The sequence below is a fragment of the Gavia stellata genome, chromosome 7, assembly GCF_030936135.1.
Source record: "Gavia stellata isolate bGavSte3 chromosome 7, bGavSte3.hap2, whole genome shotgun sequence".
Taxonomy (NCBI): Eukaryota; Metazoa; Chordata; class Aves; order Gaviiformes; family Gaviidae; genus Gavia; species Gavia stellata.
Window position 1 is genome coordinate 3220083 of NC_082600.1, and position 17082 is coordinate 3237164.

General features: G+C 48.2%; 1 protein-coding gene across 1 annotated transcript; it reads right to left on the reverse strand.

Moving 5' to 3' along the window:
* Positions 1-1352: 1352 nt before the first annotated feature.
* On the reverse strand, positions 1353-15866 carry DNAAF2 (dynein axonemal assembly factor 2). The gene is made up of 3 exons (XM_059819454.1): positions 14163-15866; positions 4173-4319; positions 1353-1925 (listed from the first exon to the last, which is right to left on the reverse strand). The coding sequence occupies exons 1-3, from the start codon at positions 15864-15866 to the stop codon at positions 1353-1355; spliced, it is 2424 nt and encodes an 807-aa protein (XP_059675437.1).
* Positions 15867-17082: the final 1216 nt, after the last annotated feature.

Below are 17082 nucleotides of genomic sequence, written 5' to 3' on the forward strand. Positions count from 1 at the left end.
GTAGCAAGGCTTTCCTTTTACCACCATTTGTCACCTACTTTATGGGTTGTAAATATATCAGTTAAATATTCATTTGAGAGAGCGCCAAGTTTTGTGAAGTACTGTAACTAGAATGCAGATGTTTATTTTGACTGTGATATGATGCTTTTTTTTTCCCAGGGGTAATTTAACTGCCACGATTTTGTACCAGCTTTGGCACTTGCTCCATTTTCACAGTTTCACAAAGTCTGTGCTGGTGCTGAAAAAGCTGCACCTGTGCCTCGGCCCTTCGATACCTCCCACAAGGAGCTGCGCAACCGTGTGACAGAGCTGATCGGGGTTAAACTTAGCCCAGCGAACAGCTCACCCGCCTCCGGCTGGGTCGGGTACTGCCGTAGAGGGTAAGGCAGATGCTTTCGGCATCTGTTCCTTCCGCTGAACATACAAAAGGAAAGCTTATACCACATACCCCAATTGCAAGTGCTCGCATTTAACAGAGAAATGTAAGAGTCATTCCAGAGCAGCTGTGAAACAAGTAAAATTTAACTTTCTTCTAAAGCACGTTTGTATCTTGTACAACTTGAAAGAAAACAGAAGTTATCTCAGAAGGAAAGAGAAAGGGAACTGAAAGTTTATTATTAGATATGTTCTTTTGGTTATCGCACTTTAGAGATATGAACCAGCAAACCAAAGCTCATGGGGAACTGTTTTTGAGAAGTAAATGTAATCTGGATAAAGTGGATCCATTTTACAAATTGTAAATACTTGGTAGCAGACGTGCAACAAGAGAGGATGTTTTTACTCTGCGATTGAATTTGTTCAGTTGACAGACTGGGGTATGTTTGGATGCTGTGTTCTAAAGTGATGTACTAGGATGGAATACATCGTATAAATGTTGATTATTTCTAGGAGACTAATTAGAACTTCTCCGTGTAATTAGAAATTTCATTTGATTGCTAAAAATCAGTGCAAGTCTAATCCTGCAGTTATCGCAAAATGGAAGGTTTGAAAAATGATGAATACTCCTCATTTCTAGGTGGACTAAACACAGCAATTCCCAAGGGAGCCATTAGAAAAAAGCTATATACAAATACTCCCTGTAATGTAGCAAGAGACTAAGAAAGTTATGTAAACAATAAAGATAAGATTCCCCTTCAACTGCATCTTTCTTGTAAGTAAAACTATTTCAGCCCATACATGTGATCAGAAAACTCAGACCAAAAATCATTAACAACGTAACTGTTCTACATTGACATGTAACAGAAGAGTTTCAGTAGGAACCTGTGTTCCACTCTTGGCCCTGAAGTCATAAACCAGCATGTGGAAGTCGCGGTAAGCGTCAAACAACAGGAGGAAATCCTAAAATAATTAAACTAGTCCAATTCATACAGCAAAGAATTCTGAAATGCGATCGGGCAGTGCGTTACGTGATCCCTAATGATCTGCAGGCTCCCATCCCGCGTGTTCACTTCTTGGAGAACTGGGGAGGCTGGTCTGCCGTCCCAGCTGCGCCCGCTCCCCTGCGCCGACCCTGCGGGCGCAGCCACTTCATCCCCTCCCGCTGCCGCCTGCCCCTCCCGCAGAAGGCCTGCTTGTTTTTCAGAGTCTGCGGCCACGGCCGTGTCACCTACTGTGACGGCGCTTTCTAAATCTGGTTCCTTTCTCCCAGATTCGCCAGGAATCGCTGAACTGGTGTCAGAAGGTTCATGCTGCAAACAATGGTGTGAACTACAACCTACTTTTCCTATTGTTTCAGCTGTTGCAAAAGACGTGGAAGTTTTGTTGGTTTCTATAGCACGTTCTCCTTCGACTGCGTCTGCTGCGGTACCGTTTGTTTCTGCCTTTGTTTGGGGGTAGTTGCCGTTTGTCTTTTCAGCGAGATCTCCTCCTGAGCGGCTAAGCGTTTCTTCTTTTCCATCCCGTTCGGAATGGACCGCTTCCTGCGGCTGTCGAGAAAATAAATGAATTGGTTTATAGTTGAAACAGCCTGGGCACACAAAACTGCTGCAAAGACAGGCCAAGACACTTGTTTCTCCAACATCTGCTTCCAGAAAGCCAAGCCAGTACGGTGCTGAGGTTTTCCTGATCTTGTACCGCGCGTGGGAATGAGTGGCAGGGAAGCTGTTTGCCTCCTGAGGGCTTCCGCAGCAATAGGAACTGCTGCTGGGCAGCTGCCAAGTGGCCACGGCCTCCCTCGCTGTTCATTGCCATGAAGACCAGCGACTCACCACACCCAGGCTGTTTTCTAGAACTCAGGGGGCCACAAAAATCAGCCAAACGATCTAAACTCTCATTGCAAGAAGTGTTTTTTAACCTTGCAATTAGGGAAATTACCGTCCTGTCGTATGTGGAAGGTGTAACTGGTAAGTGAGCTGTCTTTCTCAATCGGCCTCAGTGAGTTAATCCAGGAATTGCTGCGGTTTGCCGCAGGAGAGTATGAACTGGGAGACCTGGTGCTGTCTAAATCACAGTTACCCAATTTCACCGTTAGCTATTGACTGCTTTAGCAAAAAACAGCTGGTAACACGTATGTCCCTATCAGTGGAGAGTGAGGATCAGGCGGGCATCTGTCCAGGAGCAGCTGGATTCATGGATTCAAAGACTGAGCCGCTCTCTCACGCACCCAACCCTCTCTGACCCCAAAGTCATTGCTCACTCCAGCAAGAAAGGAAACAAACGCTAGGAAGTCCTTCTCAGCACTGGATGATTCTCCCTCATAAATGTGTGAGTGGTTGAAGGTATCTTAGCTTCCCTTTCTTAGGTACCAAAACATGCACATTTGCTCTCCAATTTGCTAGAGAGCAAATTTTAAATTTTAATTTATTAATTAAAATAAAATTAATTTTAAATTTTAAATTTTTATGTACAATCCACACTAGCTATAAAAGTTAAGCCTGTCAAGTAATGCTGGAACCACTATCTTTAGGGTAAACTTCTTGGTCCTCCAGCTTAGTTCCAGAGGTCGCATGCTTCATCTGAACTTGCTTTCCAAGAAGCCATCTACACATTAACTGTATCTGCAGTCTCCGGTTTATGGCCACAGAAGTAACCTGATTGTCCCTGCATATTATCTTTCCTTTATGAAAAGTTTTAAATTAATTTCTGATACAGTGTCTACCAAGAAATCCCAGTCGATTTGGGGGTTTTACCTCACATTTTCCTCTTTACAAAACTAATGTTTTGCTTTCTTCATTTGTCCATCTCCTATTTTGCAAAGGGAAGTCATTTTAATCCTGTGGCAGACCTCAGAAACAGACTACCTTTCATCCTTGATACAGACAGGGCGACTGAGGAAGAAAGGTAGCCTGAATGAGACCTTAAACATTACAAGCCATGAATCTGAGACCAGCATTTAAGATTGATAGTCCCATGTTTAATTATCTACGCAATAGGAAAGCACCAAGTATTCCAACACTTGGACTGAATAAAGATAATGAGGCCCAATTCCTCACAGCCAAAATCCGCAAGGTTTTCTCCATCTGTGTGACAAGGCAGAGAGTGAAGCAGTGGCCATGACTGAGCACCCTCTGTCCATCTTAAGGAGCCCTTTCCGATTCCCGCTCCCAGCAGACAGGTTCTTTGCCTCTCCACTCCCTCCTCACCCCAAGTCCCTCCAGGTAAGTTCACTGCTGGACCAAACACCTGGAAAGGTGTCTGTGCAAAAGTGCTTTAACCGTGGGCTCCAGGACACGAAGCCAAACTTTTGGGTATTTGAAGGACGTAGATTATTCACTTCTTTATTTCGGTTTTGTTCTGATGACATCTGCCACGATTTGTTTGCAGCACACTGTCATCAGCTCTGACCTGAAAGCACTTGGGGTCCCTCTGAATGAAGGATACTAGGTAGGTGCTTAGTCATTTTTTTCTTTTAATACCAGTGAGAGATTCAGTGTGTGCGTGCCATGCTGTATACCTGCAAGGAGAAAGCACTGTCTTTAATGACTGTACTGCAATTCTCCTTCTTCCCAATGAAATATAGGAGGTTTCAATCCCTTGGTCACATTAAATGGCAGAAACGTGAACCTATGTTTCTAAAAACTGACATTTATACTCCCAAATACGCTCTGCTGCACGGTTTTCCCTGCTATATCAAGACAAAACAGGAACAAAGGTGTTTCGGTCAGATTTGATAGGATCTTGTTGAAGTACATAAATCAGTCAGCAGTATGTACTGCTGCCAGAGAGATCCTTACCTTCAACCTGATTTGAATTCTGTCCTCAGTAACATCAAGCACTTCAATTAGTGGCTGACTTTCCAGTGCTGATTGGGAGCAAAAGGAAGGGCATAAAACAGCGCCTAGAAATCCATCAACGTTTTCTTCACTGACAAACAATCTTTCCTAAAGAAAACAAAGAGCAGGTTATGTTCTTTTCGTACTATACTTCAGCAGTATTGGAGCAAGAAACTCACTCCAAACAAAGCCAGGACACTGATTCACCACACAAGTTTCACAGCACACTCATGTCTCGACAGAGAAATTCTAAGTCAGACATTCAGAAGTAACGAGGTAAAGTGAATTGAAGAGCAGTGCTTAGCTCATTTCGATTTAAGTACGGATCTGCATCATACACAAAGATAAGAGAAACACCTTTTCTCTCTTTCAATACGTGACTAATAAGGATTTAGACTCCTCCTGAGGAATGATTTGCAGCAACGTTGTTCCACCGCCCTCACCTGTCTTAACATCAGGAAGATGTTACGCTTTTATGGGTTTGTTTCAGTGTCTTAGTTTAGGAAAATGCAAACACCTCCTCAGACTGTCACTGCAGGATATTTGAACTCTTGGCCTTCAAGATCAGACCGTCTAAAGCAAAGGCGATGAAACATGTACGGCAATATCCGTTTCACATCCATCCACGGAGCCTTCTCAGATCTCCGTTTAGGCAAGCGTAAACACCAGTTGGAAGAAAGGGAGAGGTATCTACAGGTAAAGACAATTGTCTGGGACATGTTTTGAGGTTGTTAATATGCAGTTCACAAACAACATGAAACACGTTGCTACAGGTTTGAAGATTTAAATCAGTTACAGGTAATTAAAGGTCCTAAAATATATCCTGGAGGGGCTGTTTCATAAGAACTGCAGAGCTTTCCCTGTCCTCATATTCTTCCTAAATCATCTGCTGTAGCCGCGGCTAAGGACAGACATTGGCACAATAAAAACAGTCTAACCTAGAGGACTATCCTTACGTTCCGTGAATTACCATTCCTGTTTAACAACTAACTGTTTAATTGGAAATAGCAGAGGGAAGTTGCAAACCTACTTTAACTCATACTTTATAATTTCTCAGTGCAGTTCTACCCTCTTGTCAACCCAATGAAAGTTCAATTCAATTATCACTGACATCTTGCGGACTGAGAAGCAAAAAGGCAATTCTGCACATTTTTGGCCCCCTGTGGATGTAGCCTTATGCACAGCCAGATGCTGCACTGTGTCTAAGGTACAAAATGTAACTGTCATCTTAAAAAAATTCTGTATGGAAAAAATAAAACAGCGTAGTATTTTTTCACTATTTAAATTAGAAATCACAATGTGGAAAGTCATACCATACTTATTGCTGGTTTTCAAAACCAGAGGACTGAATTCATTTTCTATCCAGAAAGATTACAATCAAGGCAAACATCCAACATGGGATGCTGAGACAGTTTGTGGAAAGATTAAACTACAGCAGAGTTGCCCTGACAGCAAACCCTCTGGTAACATACCTACTTCTTGCATTTTTGTATACAAAGCCTGAAGTACTTATTCCCTCGTGTTGCATCCTTTCTTGCCTGCCAGAGAGGGACGCTGCCAGTGCTTTCGGCTTGCAGAAATATTCTGCAGAGTTCCAGAGAGGGTGTCAGAGTAAAGAAACAAGGCAGGGAGTACAGATGCAAAATCTGTGCAGCACCGACACTCCCACAAGCTCATGAACCAGATCACTGGCAAGGCCTTGGGCAGCACAGGAGATACATTTCCACCTCCGCAAGTATCGCTTTGCTCACGCACCACAGACAGAACGGCTCAACTTCCCTTCTGCGGGGTTTTTGGTACGCTGCCGAGCACGATGGCGGTTCAGCCCATCCTGGTATCCTGCCTTCGCTTCGAAGGGAAGTACAGCAAAGCACCCTCTGCTCCAGCACGACGACTCTCCTCACCCAGCTGAGAAATTTAAGTCACCTGCAGGAATTCACCTTTAGCTGACACCTCCACTCCTTCGCACCCCACATTTTCATTTTAAAAGCAACAACATTGTCCTAAAAGCTGGAGACTCGCAATTTGAGTGAGGATAAAAGAAGAGACCAATGTTTGTTACTGGTTTTCTTCCAAAATAACTGCTACAAGATCTCCACCTCTCAATACCGCTCTAGCAAAAGAACCACCATGAGTTTTGAGGCTCAGCAATCTTGCTTCGATTCTCTGCTTTCTCCCAGACGTCTATAACTATGAGCAAGTCTCTTTACCTCCATTTTTCCTATATAAAATGGGGAAAACAATTTTTTTTTGCCTTTGAATCTGCATTTGTTTTGTCTAGTTAGAGCATAAGCCTTTTGTGAAAGGACCTTCTTACTGTGCATTTGTGCTCTTAACAAAGTTGGTACCTGACCTTGCTCATGTCCATAAGCAGCATAACAGTAAAAAGAAATCACAGGTACAGGAATCAGGAGATGAGATGCCTGAAGAGCCAATAGGTAATGAAAAATTTTCTGTTAGGTCTAAATACAGCAAATCACATCCTTAGATCGCTTTGTCTGAAGCGACTTTAACCACAGGGTCACTTGCAGACGCTGCAGAGCCATTGCCTCCGAGGTCAGCGCCGTGGAGAAACAGCAGCAGCGGCAGCGAAGGGAGAGTTCTGCAGCAGGGCTCAGCACCCGGTGGCCCTGGAAACGCAGGAACGGTTTCACGGAGGTATTTCCGAAATAGCAGGAGACGGTTTACACGCACCAAAGAAGAGATACAACAAAGAAAACCAGGAGGACCCTTAGGAGAGAACGTGAGGTTGAGAAAGCTCCATGTAGAAACTGCCTCTCCAGATCAGGAGTGCCAGTGCCAGTGCCCGAGCATCAACCATGGCTATGACAAGAGAGCGACAGCCGTTCATCCTCAATGCAAAGACCACTTTGCACATCGGCAACAAATCTTTCTGAAGGTTTTCTCCCTGATTAAAAGCAAAACAATTTGTTTTCTTCACAGAAAATACTGTTAAAAAAGAAAAACTGAATGGAAGGTCTATTGATCCATACTTTACAGGAGGACAAAAAGTAACTGCTTGTGACAATGTTCCTATCATTTTGACTAATTACTATACACCAATTTGACCAGGCTTCATACCAGCTTGACACCATATTCCCAGAGCACTAGACTTACATCTTAAGTAAGTATTTAAAACTTCATCACAGCACTACCCAGTGGCCTGCCATAAATCATGGTACCTTGTGCTGTATGCACAAGCAATGCTATTTGTTATCAATATAATGATTATCATTAGCCGGTTCAGACAGCCAGCGACTGTAATTCAGACTTTGCATTCACAGTGAGTATACACCGAGGTATTTATATTACTGCAGATGTTATCAAAGCACAGACCTTGGCAAAAAAATGATTCAGGAATTTATTTTAAAGCCTGTTTGCTCTGGCTTGGAAGAGCAGCAGAGGACAACCATCTGCAAATGATTTCAATGACCCTGTAAAATAATTCTTCAGTTTAAACAGTTTATTTTCTGATATTTATGATACTCTCTTAGCAACTTAGAATTAAATCTGTTTTTCCCTGCACATACTGTCATCTGCTGTTTGGTATACATTCGTTTTTCCCTGTGACTAAACTGAGACCAAATTAACATAAACGTTAGCAGGAATGACTTCGGTTTCTAGAACACTTCATCATTCGAAACCGTCCTTGTATCGCACAGTACTGACAGCACGTAACGGCAGCAACTGCAACACCTGCAGACACAGCACAAAGCCGCTCCACCCAGCTGCTGCCCTTAGCACTCAGATAGTTTGTTCGGCAGTACTTTATCCAAACTCGTAGCTAGTTACCATCCAAAGTTACCTCCCACGTAGGCTGCAACAGTTTTAAAAGCAGGACAGATTTCAGGCTTAAATGATTTGCATGTCTTCTGTAATGAGAAGCTGATGCCAATATGAAAAGGGACTTGGATCTAGGGATCTCCTGGCCTCTCGGTTTGTGGGGTGCCACTGCAAACCAGCTCAACATGAGAATTTGAAGCTCAAAGTTTTGGTGAGAGAAAGTACCTGTACTGGGGGTGAAAAGTTTTATAAGGTATTCACGACTGCAAAGATTAAACAGCTCAAAAGAAGCTTTCACGAGCTTAATCAGCAGGTTAATAGTGTTTCCCGACATAACGGTTTTGTTTAAGTACGTTATTCCCATAATGCATCTACCAATTAAAGGCTATTCAGAAATCAGTTTGTTTTGTAGCAGAAGCAAACTAATTATGTTTCTTAATGTCGTTTGGAAAAGAGAACACTTTGAAAAAAATCAAACAATAAGTTTGTTCTGTTCTCCTTTTCCGTCCTTCTCTGACCTCCCCAAAAACTTGCCAAGAGTCCTGAAACACTAGGCACAGAATTAACTGAACCAAAAATAAACTGTTGTAGGATTAAGCACAACGGTCCTAGTTTCTAGCATCATCTTCTAAGAAGTGACCCCTAACTATTATATTAACTCTTTATAGCAGCTTGGAAGTTGAAAATTATAACCCTGACTTTCAAAGAAAGCATGTAACACAACTCAAAATAGGTTGGAAATAAGGGCAAAACCTAGATGCAGCAGCACAGCTAGCCAGACTGCCCCAGCCAGCTGAGACCCAGCACCTCTGTTTGGACTTGCGAGCATTATCACAGCATCCATTCAGCTCTCCGGTACAGATTTCTCCCTGAAAGGTGGCATAGGCTTAAAACGTCAACGTATCTTACACTTCCCAACACAGTTCTCCAGGTTTCATGCTTAGTTGACTCTCAAACCAAGAAATACATTTATCCACAAAAGCCCTAATTCTGAGATCACCGAGCACAAGGACAGCCCCAGCGTGGCCCCCGGCAGCATGCCCACAGCAGCACAACTAGCCCATAGCTCTTTCCGCACGTTCTCAGTGCTGGGAGCACCGTAGCTCTGCCACCCACAGATTACTTCTTTTCCAGGGAATACGTAGCCTCTCGGCAGCCCCACGCCAGGCACGTGTGCAGCGTGGCTGGAGAGCACGGGATCCGCCTGGGCACAACAGACCTGACAGCACATACAAGACAAATACCGTGCTCAATGAGGTAAGGAGAGGATTAATTACAAAGACTGACAGCCCCTCGGTTGTAAAGAGAACTAAAAATAACATTGTTCCCATGCAGCTTTTTGTGCAAACAGGTCATAGCGGGTGTTTGTCTCGGAGGAGCTGCTCCACAGCATACCTGTTGCCAAAGCAGAAGACTTAAGTCCAGGGGTTAGAAAACAACACGTGGCAGTAGGTACGTGCAGCGAGCAGAGGTCACAGGGCTGCGGCATTATTTTCCGGCTGCTTTCTGAAGGAAAAAGCAACAAGAGCTTCGAAAGGATCTCCTTCACAAGGCGCTGGTGGCTGTGCCAAGCAGAAAAATCACACCTCTTTTTTTATGCTCAGTAACACACCCGTCCAAAACATTCTCCATGAAGGCATCAACATTCACACAGAAGTTAAACAAAGCTTTCATATCACTGTGCAATTCTCTTTCAGATACCCATGTTAAGTAATCCTCGCAAACAGCATAACTCATGCTTAGTTCAAACCATGACCTAATCAGGAATGATTAGTGTAATATTTTTCATACTGTAAATGCTAAAAAACATCATCTCAATGCATAGTAAAGCAAAGAAAACATTGCTCCCAGCTGTTCTCTGGAGCCATGTGCGGGTTTACGTGAGTTAAATCTTAATATTCTCCATGAGCGAATATGGGCTTTTATTACAAAAGGGATGGGCTGACCGCAGCGATTCCCTCCCCAGCGAGGGGTACGCCGGGAGGGAAGCACTGACCAGGAGAGTGAGCGCACATCCTCTGAACAAAGTCATTTCCGTCCACTGAGAAGGGCGTGGATCAGCATGAAAGGGAATTATTACTTTAATAAATCTTTTTCTAATCACGTGAAAATGAGCACACATGACCCAAAAACTGCAGGCAGAATTAATTATCTACCTAACGTGTTTCACATGCTAGTATAACTGAGCCTCCAAGTCTCAGTCCTTCAGATACACCCACCAGAAAACTGGTTTTTATTTCTGTTAAGAATTGAGCATTTAACCCCAGGAGACCAAACATTAAAAGACAGTGCTTTATGAAGGCATGATTTCAGCAATTGTCCAACTCCAGCTCTGCCGTAAACCAGGACATTCGGGGACACGTTGTTCCCGGAAACCTTGCCTGGCAGGCTTACAAGTTTTATTAATGGTTATTTAACTCTCAACCATTCTTTTTTCATCATTTACTCCCCAGGCTCTGTTGTCTCAAAATGAAGGGGGACTCTCTGATGCAGGAGTTTCCTACCCAGGATTTAAACAAATGGAAGTGAGAAATGTCGATGGCATTAGCGGATGAACTGCGATAAAGAAAGAGTAATGGAGGGAGCACAGCCCACAGCTGGTCCTCAGAGGCAAAGAGCAGACGGTGAACGCAGCTTTCTTAGGTCATGGATCTCTATTCCCCTGGAAAAACAGGGCCTGGAGCGAGCCCTGCAGGAAGACAAACGCTGTGTGGTCTCTGGTACAGTGACTGAGCACAAGGCCAGTGACAAAGTCCACGAAGTCCAAAGTTACAGGATCTTTATAGGATTTCTGCTCACCATAACAAGTGTGTGGATGTTATGGTTTAGCCAAGGAGCGAAACTACTCAGAGAGAAAGAGAATCAATGGCTGCAACTGCTGATAAGAAGCTAGGGCTGAGTGTCAGCAGAGAGCTGAATATTGTATGGGAAAGCAGTAAAACCAAAACAGCATCAAGAGCTACCAAACGAAGGAATACTTGCAATGACACAGTTAAAGTCCGGGGAGGACTGCTGCACTGTAAAGACTTGCTCAAAATAAGCACTGGCTGGGGTGGGAATTCAGACTGCTCAGCATCTATGGAAACTGAGCTCTAAATATATCGTCTTTCAGCACAGAGATTCAAACGTATATGACTACAAAAGGAAAACCTGTCCTTGAAATTCTGTTTCAAGAATGGCGTCCTAAGGACAAGCTCATTCTTCTACCAATATCTGTATCAGACCAATTTCCAACAAGAAAAGAGGCCAGTCAGATAACAGAACATCACAAGCACACAGGGCAGGGCTGTGCAATTACCGGCACTGCTATCGTATGTGTTGATCTGGGCAGAGGCGCACAGGCAATCAAAATCAAGCGATACACGCCGCACTACATCACAGTCCAGGGACGAGGCTGCCAAAGAGAGACATTTTGCTCATGCAGTGAACAGTTAGCGTAACACATTCTCCTGGCTGTTTGGCAAGTTAATGGGAGACAATTACACCGGCAGCGTAACGCGGTACTGTAACAGCCACTGTGGCACGAGCTAGCACCGAGCTGGGCAGATTTCTGAAGTAACTAACCCAGCGAGGAATCCGTTCCCCGAAGCAACACGGAAACCCTTCGTCTCCAGTAAGAAGCAACTTCCCAGAAGATAGCAGAGTAGGAATTTCATATGTGTAAAAGAACACCGGCCTCTTCTTTCGCCACGCACTATCCTCTGGCAATGCTACTTGTGGGAGATGAGATTACAAACAAGCAGACAGCAGCATGACTGGGAGGTGCAGGATAAAATTCCTGCTCACCTAGGCCACCACAAGCTCCCTGAAGCGATTACACAGGGCGCTGCTACTGTGTGCGTTCCTGAAACACTCTTCTATGACTGATGTAACTCCTTTGCAGATCTCAGTGCAAGAACCGTAGCTCTGATTTATAGAAAGAGAGTCAAAGCAGAAAAACACCAGAGATGACAAACTGAAGAAATCAACATAAGTAGAAGAGAAGCTACCACGAACAAACGGTTAATGGACAGAACACAGCATATAATGGTGGCTCTAATTAAATATTAATTTTTCTCACTTCACTCTGAATGAATGCAGCTATCAGCGCTGGCACAGGCACTTTTGGGAAATAGCACAATTTAAAAAAAAAAAGCTAACAGAACAAATGACTTCAGACTATTTCAGCTGCTTCTATTTGCAGGCCTGGTATCCAAAAGGACCCCAGAAGAAATCAATCTTTTTTAGCCTGCGACATGAATGAATGGCTGGGAGGTCTATGACTAATGCCAAATCTCTTCCTCCTCCTACTCCACGCAAAACATTTTGCAATATATAACAAATTCAGCACATTCAAAGACTTTTTTTTAACTCACAAAAATGTGATGTTGACCAAAATCCCATTACTGCATGTCCTTTTAACAACTTTCAATCAAAAGATGTTCCCCCAACCATAATAACGAATGCACATACCAAACACTTGCAATCGTTAGACTGTGATCAAAGCATGCAAAAATGTCCATTAATCACAGCACCAAAGAGATACTGCAGCAGAATTTCCTGTTCCCAAGCTGAATTTTCAGCTATATCCCCACACAGTGTCTCAAAAAGCTGTTGTTTTCCCTTAAAACCTGTATTTAGGCCTGCACGCCATAAAACAACAAGCAAGCGCACGGACACACACCACGGCGCGTGATGAAAGCGACGGATATTCAGACTATCTGAAAAAGCGGCTACAATGCCTGTAGTTCCTACCCCATGCCTTCTGTACCTATACAGAAAACGGGCAGTAGTTTGCACGATGGCTTATTTGACGTGGCGTCGGCGCCCGGTACTTGATCACTCCAATTCAGAGCAGTGCCAAATGTTTTGTGGCCCCGCTTGCACAGACTTGCAGGCTCCTGATCCAGTAAAAGCAAAGGGAATTCACTGCAAACAGTTCAGTGTAGGTGGTTCTCAATAAATTCATCATGTTCGATACTTACCCGAAATGATCGGCTCCTCCTTCCGAGGAGTTGCTATCACAAAAAAGCTATGCAGCCTGCTAAATGGGAAATAAAATGTAAAGCTTCAGCTGCATAAATACTAATTGGATAAGTATCTTTCAGAATCCTGCAGTACTTTCTAATTGTAGGGACGGAGCAATTAAGATACTCCAAGCCACCATCCCAGTGGATACACTTTAAGCCTGCCAGTGTTCTGGACTTGCACTCCCATGGTGCATGATCCAAACTGCAAAGGATTTTATTGTTCTAAAATAAAGACAAACTCCAAATCACAGGGCTGAAAGGTTACACAAGAATCATGCAGACTTAATCCCTGCTCATGGTAAGTTGTTTGAAATTCTGAGCTTACAGAGTAACGTCATTCTCCACAAAACTTGTGCGAGTGCTTGACAGCAGGAGTGCCACAAGGTGAGCGTCCCTTTGCGGGGACACTGCCAGTTCTCAGCGGGCACTGCCAGCCAGATGCAGCAGGCCTGCCAACCTCCTCCCGCCACAGGCAGCATCGCTGCCCAACGACCCATAAAATAATAAAACATCCCAACTAGAATCGTATTCAGACTGGTAAGAAGAGAAGATGAAGAACTAGCCCAGCAAAACGGCAATCGACAGCAGCTCACAGCTGCTGTTTGCTGTACTACTCTGCTCGAAGTAATGGGTGTTCCTGAGGCTGTTAAGTGGGAGTTCTGTCCTCAAACACAGACAGGGGTACACGCCACTCACACGTCTGCATTTCATGACACTGTATGCATGTGCGTACGTCTGGCGTATTGTAAACATCTCCTTTCTTCATGAAGGCTGCATGAGCAATTTACACGGCCTTAAAGGCTAACGCTAAGGACATAGGGCAGGCTCTGGTTTCACTCATCAGCAGCATTTCCCTTAGAAAAGAGAGGCAGAAGTAATTTCAATTCCAAGGACAAAGATGTCAGCTCCACGATGCGGCCTTTGTACTGCTCGTACAAGGCTAGCACTAATTAGGTCATTCCACTTCCACGCGGTAACCGGTCTCTGAGGGAAGCAGTTTCCCTCACTACCAACTTCTTCTGAACTCGGACCAATGACCTAACACGTCCCTGAGACATCGTTCATAAACGAATCCAAACAGCCGGAGTCACACACCGCAGCGAAGCAGTGGCACTCTGGGGCGCGTGACGCACCAACCCTGCCATTTTGAAGCCGTTACCTGCAGAGCAGAGGCGTCAAGGCCGAAGCAGAACTTCTCCCAGGGCCCGGTGCTGCCGGGGGCCTTGGCGAGCCCGATGGCAGCGTTGTGGGCAGACACGCTAACGCTGGTCTCGGGGGACGCCAGCCTGTTTGCGGGAGGAAACTGTAAGAAGAGGGCATAGGCACCAGTGTCACTGGAGAAGCGGAGGCTGTAGTGGTTCGTGCCCACGGCCCCGCTGAGGCTCTGAGGCAGGATGCCGGGCACACGCAGGAGCAGGGTGAGGGAGGCCTCATCCTGCCGGCACTGGAAGGGAGGGCACACGGCGGCCTGGGGGCTGCCGCAGCCCGGGGGAAGAGCCATGTCGCCGGGGCTGCTCTCTGCCGCCGGCGGGGCCGGGCTCTCGGGAGGGCGCGGAGGGGCGTCCCCGCCTAGGCCGCCCGCCGCGGCCGGCTCGGGGCTGGCGCTCGGAGCGGGGGAAGCGGCGCCGGAGCGGGGCGGCGGCGGGTGGCCGCCCGCCGGTGGCTCGGCGGGGCGCTCAGCAGGCTCCGCGCTGCCGCACGTGCTCCGGGCCGCAGCGCCGCCGCCGGGCCCCGGGGGAGGAGCCGCCCCGCCGCCCGCCTCAGCCGCCGGCGGCTCGCCCAGCCCCTCCGCACCAGGGTCGGCCTCCTCCAGCCGCTCCCCGCCCGGGCCTAGCGGTTCCCGCGGGCCGGGCCGCGGCAGCACGGGCAGCGTGACCAGGAGCTGCCGCTGGGCCTTGTTGAAGGCGGCCCGCCCGCGGCTCTCGTCCACGTCGTAGGGGAGGCGGAGGCGCAGGCGGTAGGCGGGACGCTGCGAGTCGAGGCGCAGCTCCCGGCCGCGGATCTCCAGCGCGGCCTGGGCGGCGGAGCGCAGCAGCGGCAGTTCCACCGTCACCACCAGCTCCCGCGGCACCGGGCTGGGCGCCGAGTCGCGGCAGCAGCGGTAGTCTTGCAGGTCCACGTAGGAGCGGTGGCGGATGCTCCAGCGCGGCGTGGTGGGGCCGGCCGGCCGGGACGCCGGCGGGGCGGCGGGCGGCGGCGGGGCGGCGGCGGGCGGGAAGGGGAAGGGCGGCAGCGGAGAGTCGCCGTCGGCGGGCGGCGGCGGGGCGCCGCCGGGCAGCGGGGTGCGGATGACGGGCGCCTGCGGGACGCCCTTGTACTTGGTGCCGCGGAGGACGGCGGCGTTGGCGCGGTCGAGCTGCACGGCGCAGTGGCGCTCGACGGCCTCCAGCGCCGTGTCGCTGAGCAGGCGGCGGAAGCGGGGGCTGCGGGCGGCCAGGCGGAGCGCCGCCGGGTGGAAAACCACGTCGTAGACCAGGCGGCGGTGGCCGCCGCGGCCCAGCTCCTCGCGGCCCGGCGCCAGGCTGTAGGGCAGGGCCCAGCGGTGGCCGCCGGGCTCGGCGCGGGCCTGCGGCGCCCCGATGTGCGGGTTGCTGCAGATGTTGAGGTAGCAGCGGCGGGAGCCGGCCTGGCTGGTGCGCAGCACGTAGCCCGCCGCGGGGTGGACGAAGCGCACCTCCACGCCGCGTTCCCGCTCCAGGGCCGCCACCTCCTCCTCGTACAGCCTACGCTGCTCCGGGTCGGCCAGCTCCGCCGCGTACTCGGCGAACAGCGCCCGGAACTGCTCGTCGCGGAAGGCCCGATGGAGCTGCTCCGCCTCCTCGGCGCTGAGCTCCAGCTCCTCCAGCCGCCCCGCGCCCGCCATGGCTCCGGCCCGGCCCGGCCAGACCGCGCTCGTTGCTGTGGAGACGCCAAACAAGATGGCGCCTCCGGCCCGGCCGTGCTCGTTGCTATGGCGATAGTAAACAAGATGGCGCCGCCGGACCCTTCCGGCCAGTTGCTATGGAGACGCTAAACAACATGGCGGGCTCCCCCCCTGTGGTCTTCCCCAGAGTCCGATTCCTCCACTTGTGAGCCCGCCGTTCTGGCCTCGCTGAGGCCTCACCTCAATGGCTTCGTGCTGGCTCTCAGCCCTCGCCCCTGTCTTCCACTGGGGCGGCTCACACTCCCCTCCTCTCCCTCATCTCTAAGCTGGCACTGCCTTCCCCTCCTGGCCGAGGGTCAGGGAGCACATTCAGAAGTGCTGGCACAGTCTCTCCTTAGGTTTGGGTTTAGATCCTCGGCAGTTCAGCTCCCACCTCTTGCACCCAGCTGCCACCCGCACCCCCATGGACCCTCCAGAGCCCGTACCCCGCTGTCCTGCTCCTGAGCCACGCTCATGTCGATGCCAGCGCAGCGGGAAGGGGTCTGCGAAACAAAACAGCTGGTGCCGAGCATCCCCTGTCTGCTCTACACCTGATTTGGGCACTTTGGGGTAGCACCAGTCTGCTCCCCCGGCCTCGATGCCCGCAAATGGCTGGAGCAGGTTTTTGCTTAGTTTCATCAAAAAGGGGCCGGGTTGATGTGCCGACAGGCTGCTCTCCGCTGTAAGGCAAACCAGCTGCTGAGGCAGAAGTTAGCGCTGCCGGGCCCTGACTCTTCCCCACCTTCCTGATTGCTCCTTCAGCGAGATTTCCTCCTCCCTGCCTTCTGCAGAAGTTGCGAAGGACCCTGTCCTTGTTCCTCTTACCTCTCCTCGCCCTGCCTGCGTAACACCATCCACAAGCAGAGAATATACTGCCATCAGTAAATAACACCTCACAAATCTTCTCTATGCTTTTCCTGTTTCCTAGCCCACATGTCCAGGATCTCCAGTAGGTATCAGGCTAACTCGGCATGGTGAAAGACAAAGTTCTCCCTATCTTTAACTTCTTTTAGAAGATAGATATTTCCTGTTTGATATACATGCATCTGGTTCCTGCAGTTGCCTTCTTTTATTATGCTTTGCCAATTAATCTTCACTGTGACTCTACGCTTTATCTAAACTAACACCGGTATCTTCTCCTGTAAGAGTTTATTTGTGTACAAAATACACCATTATT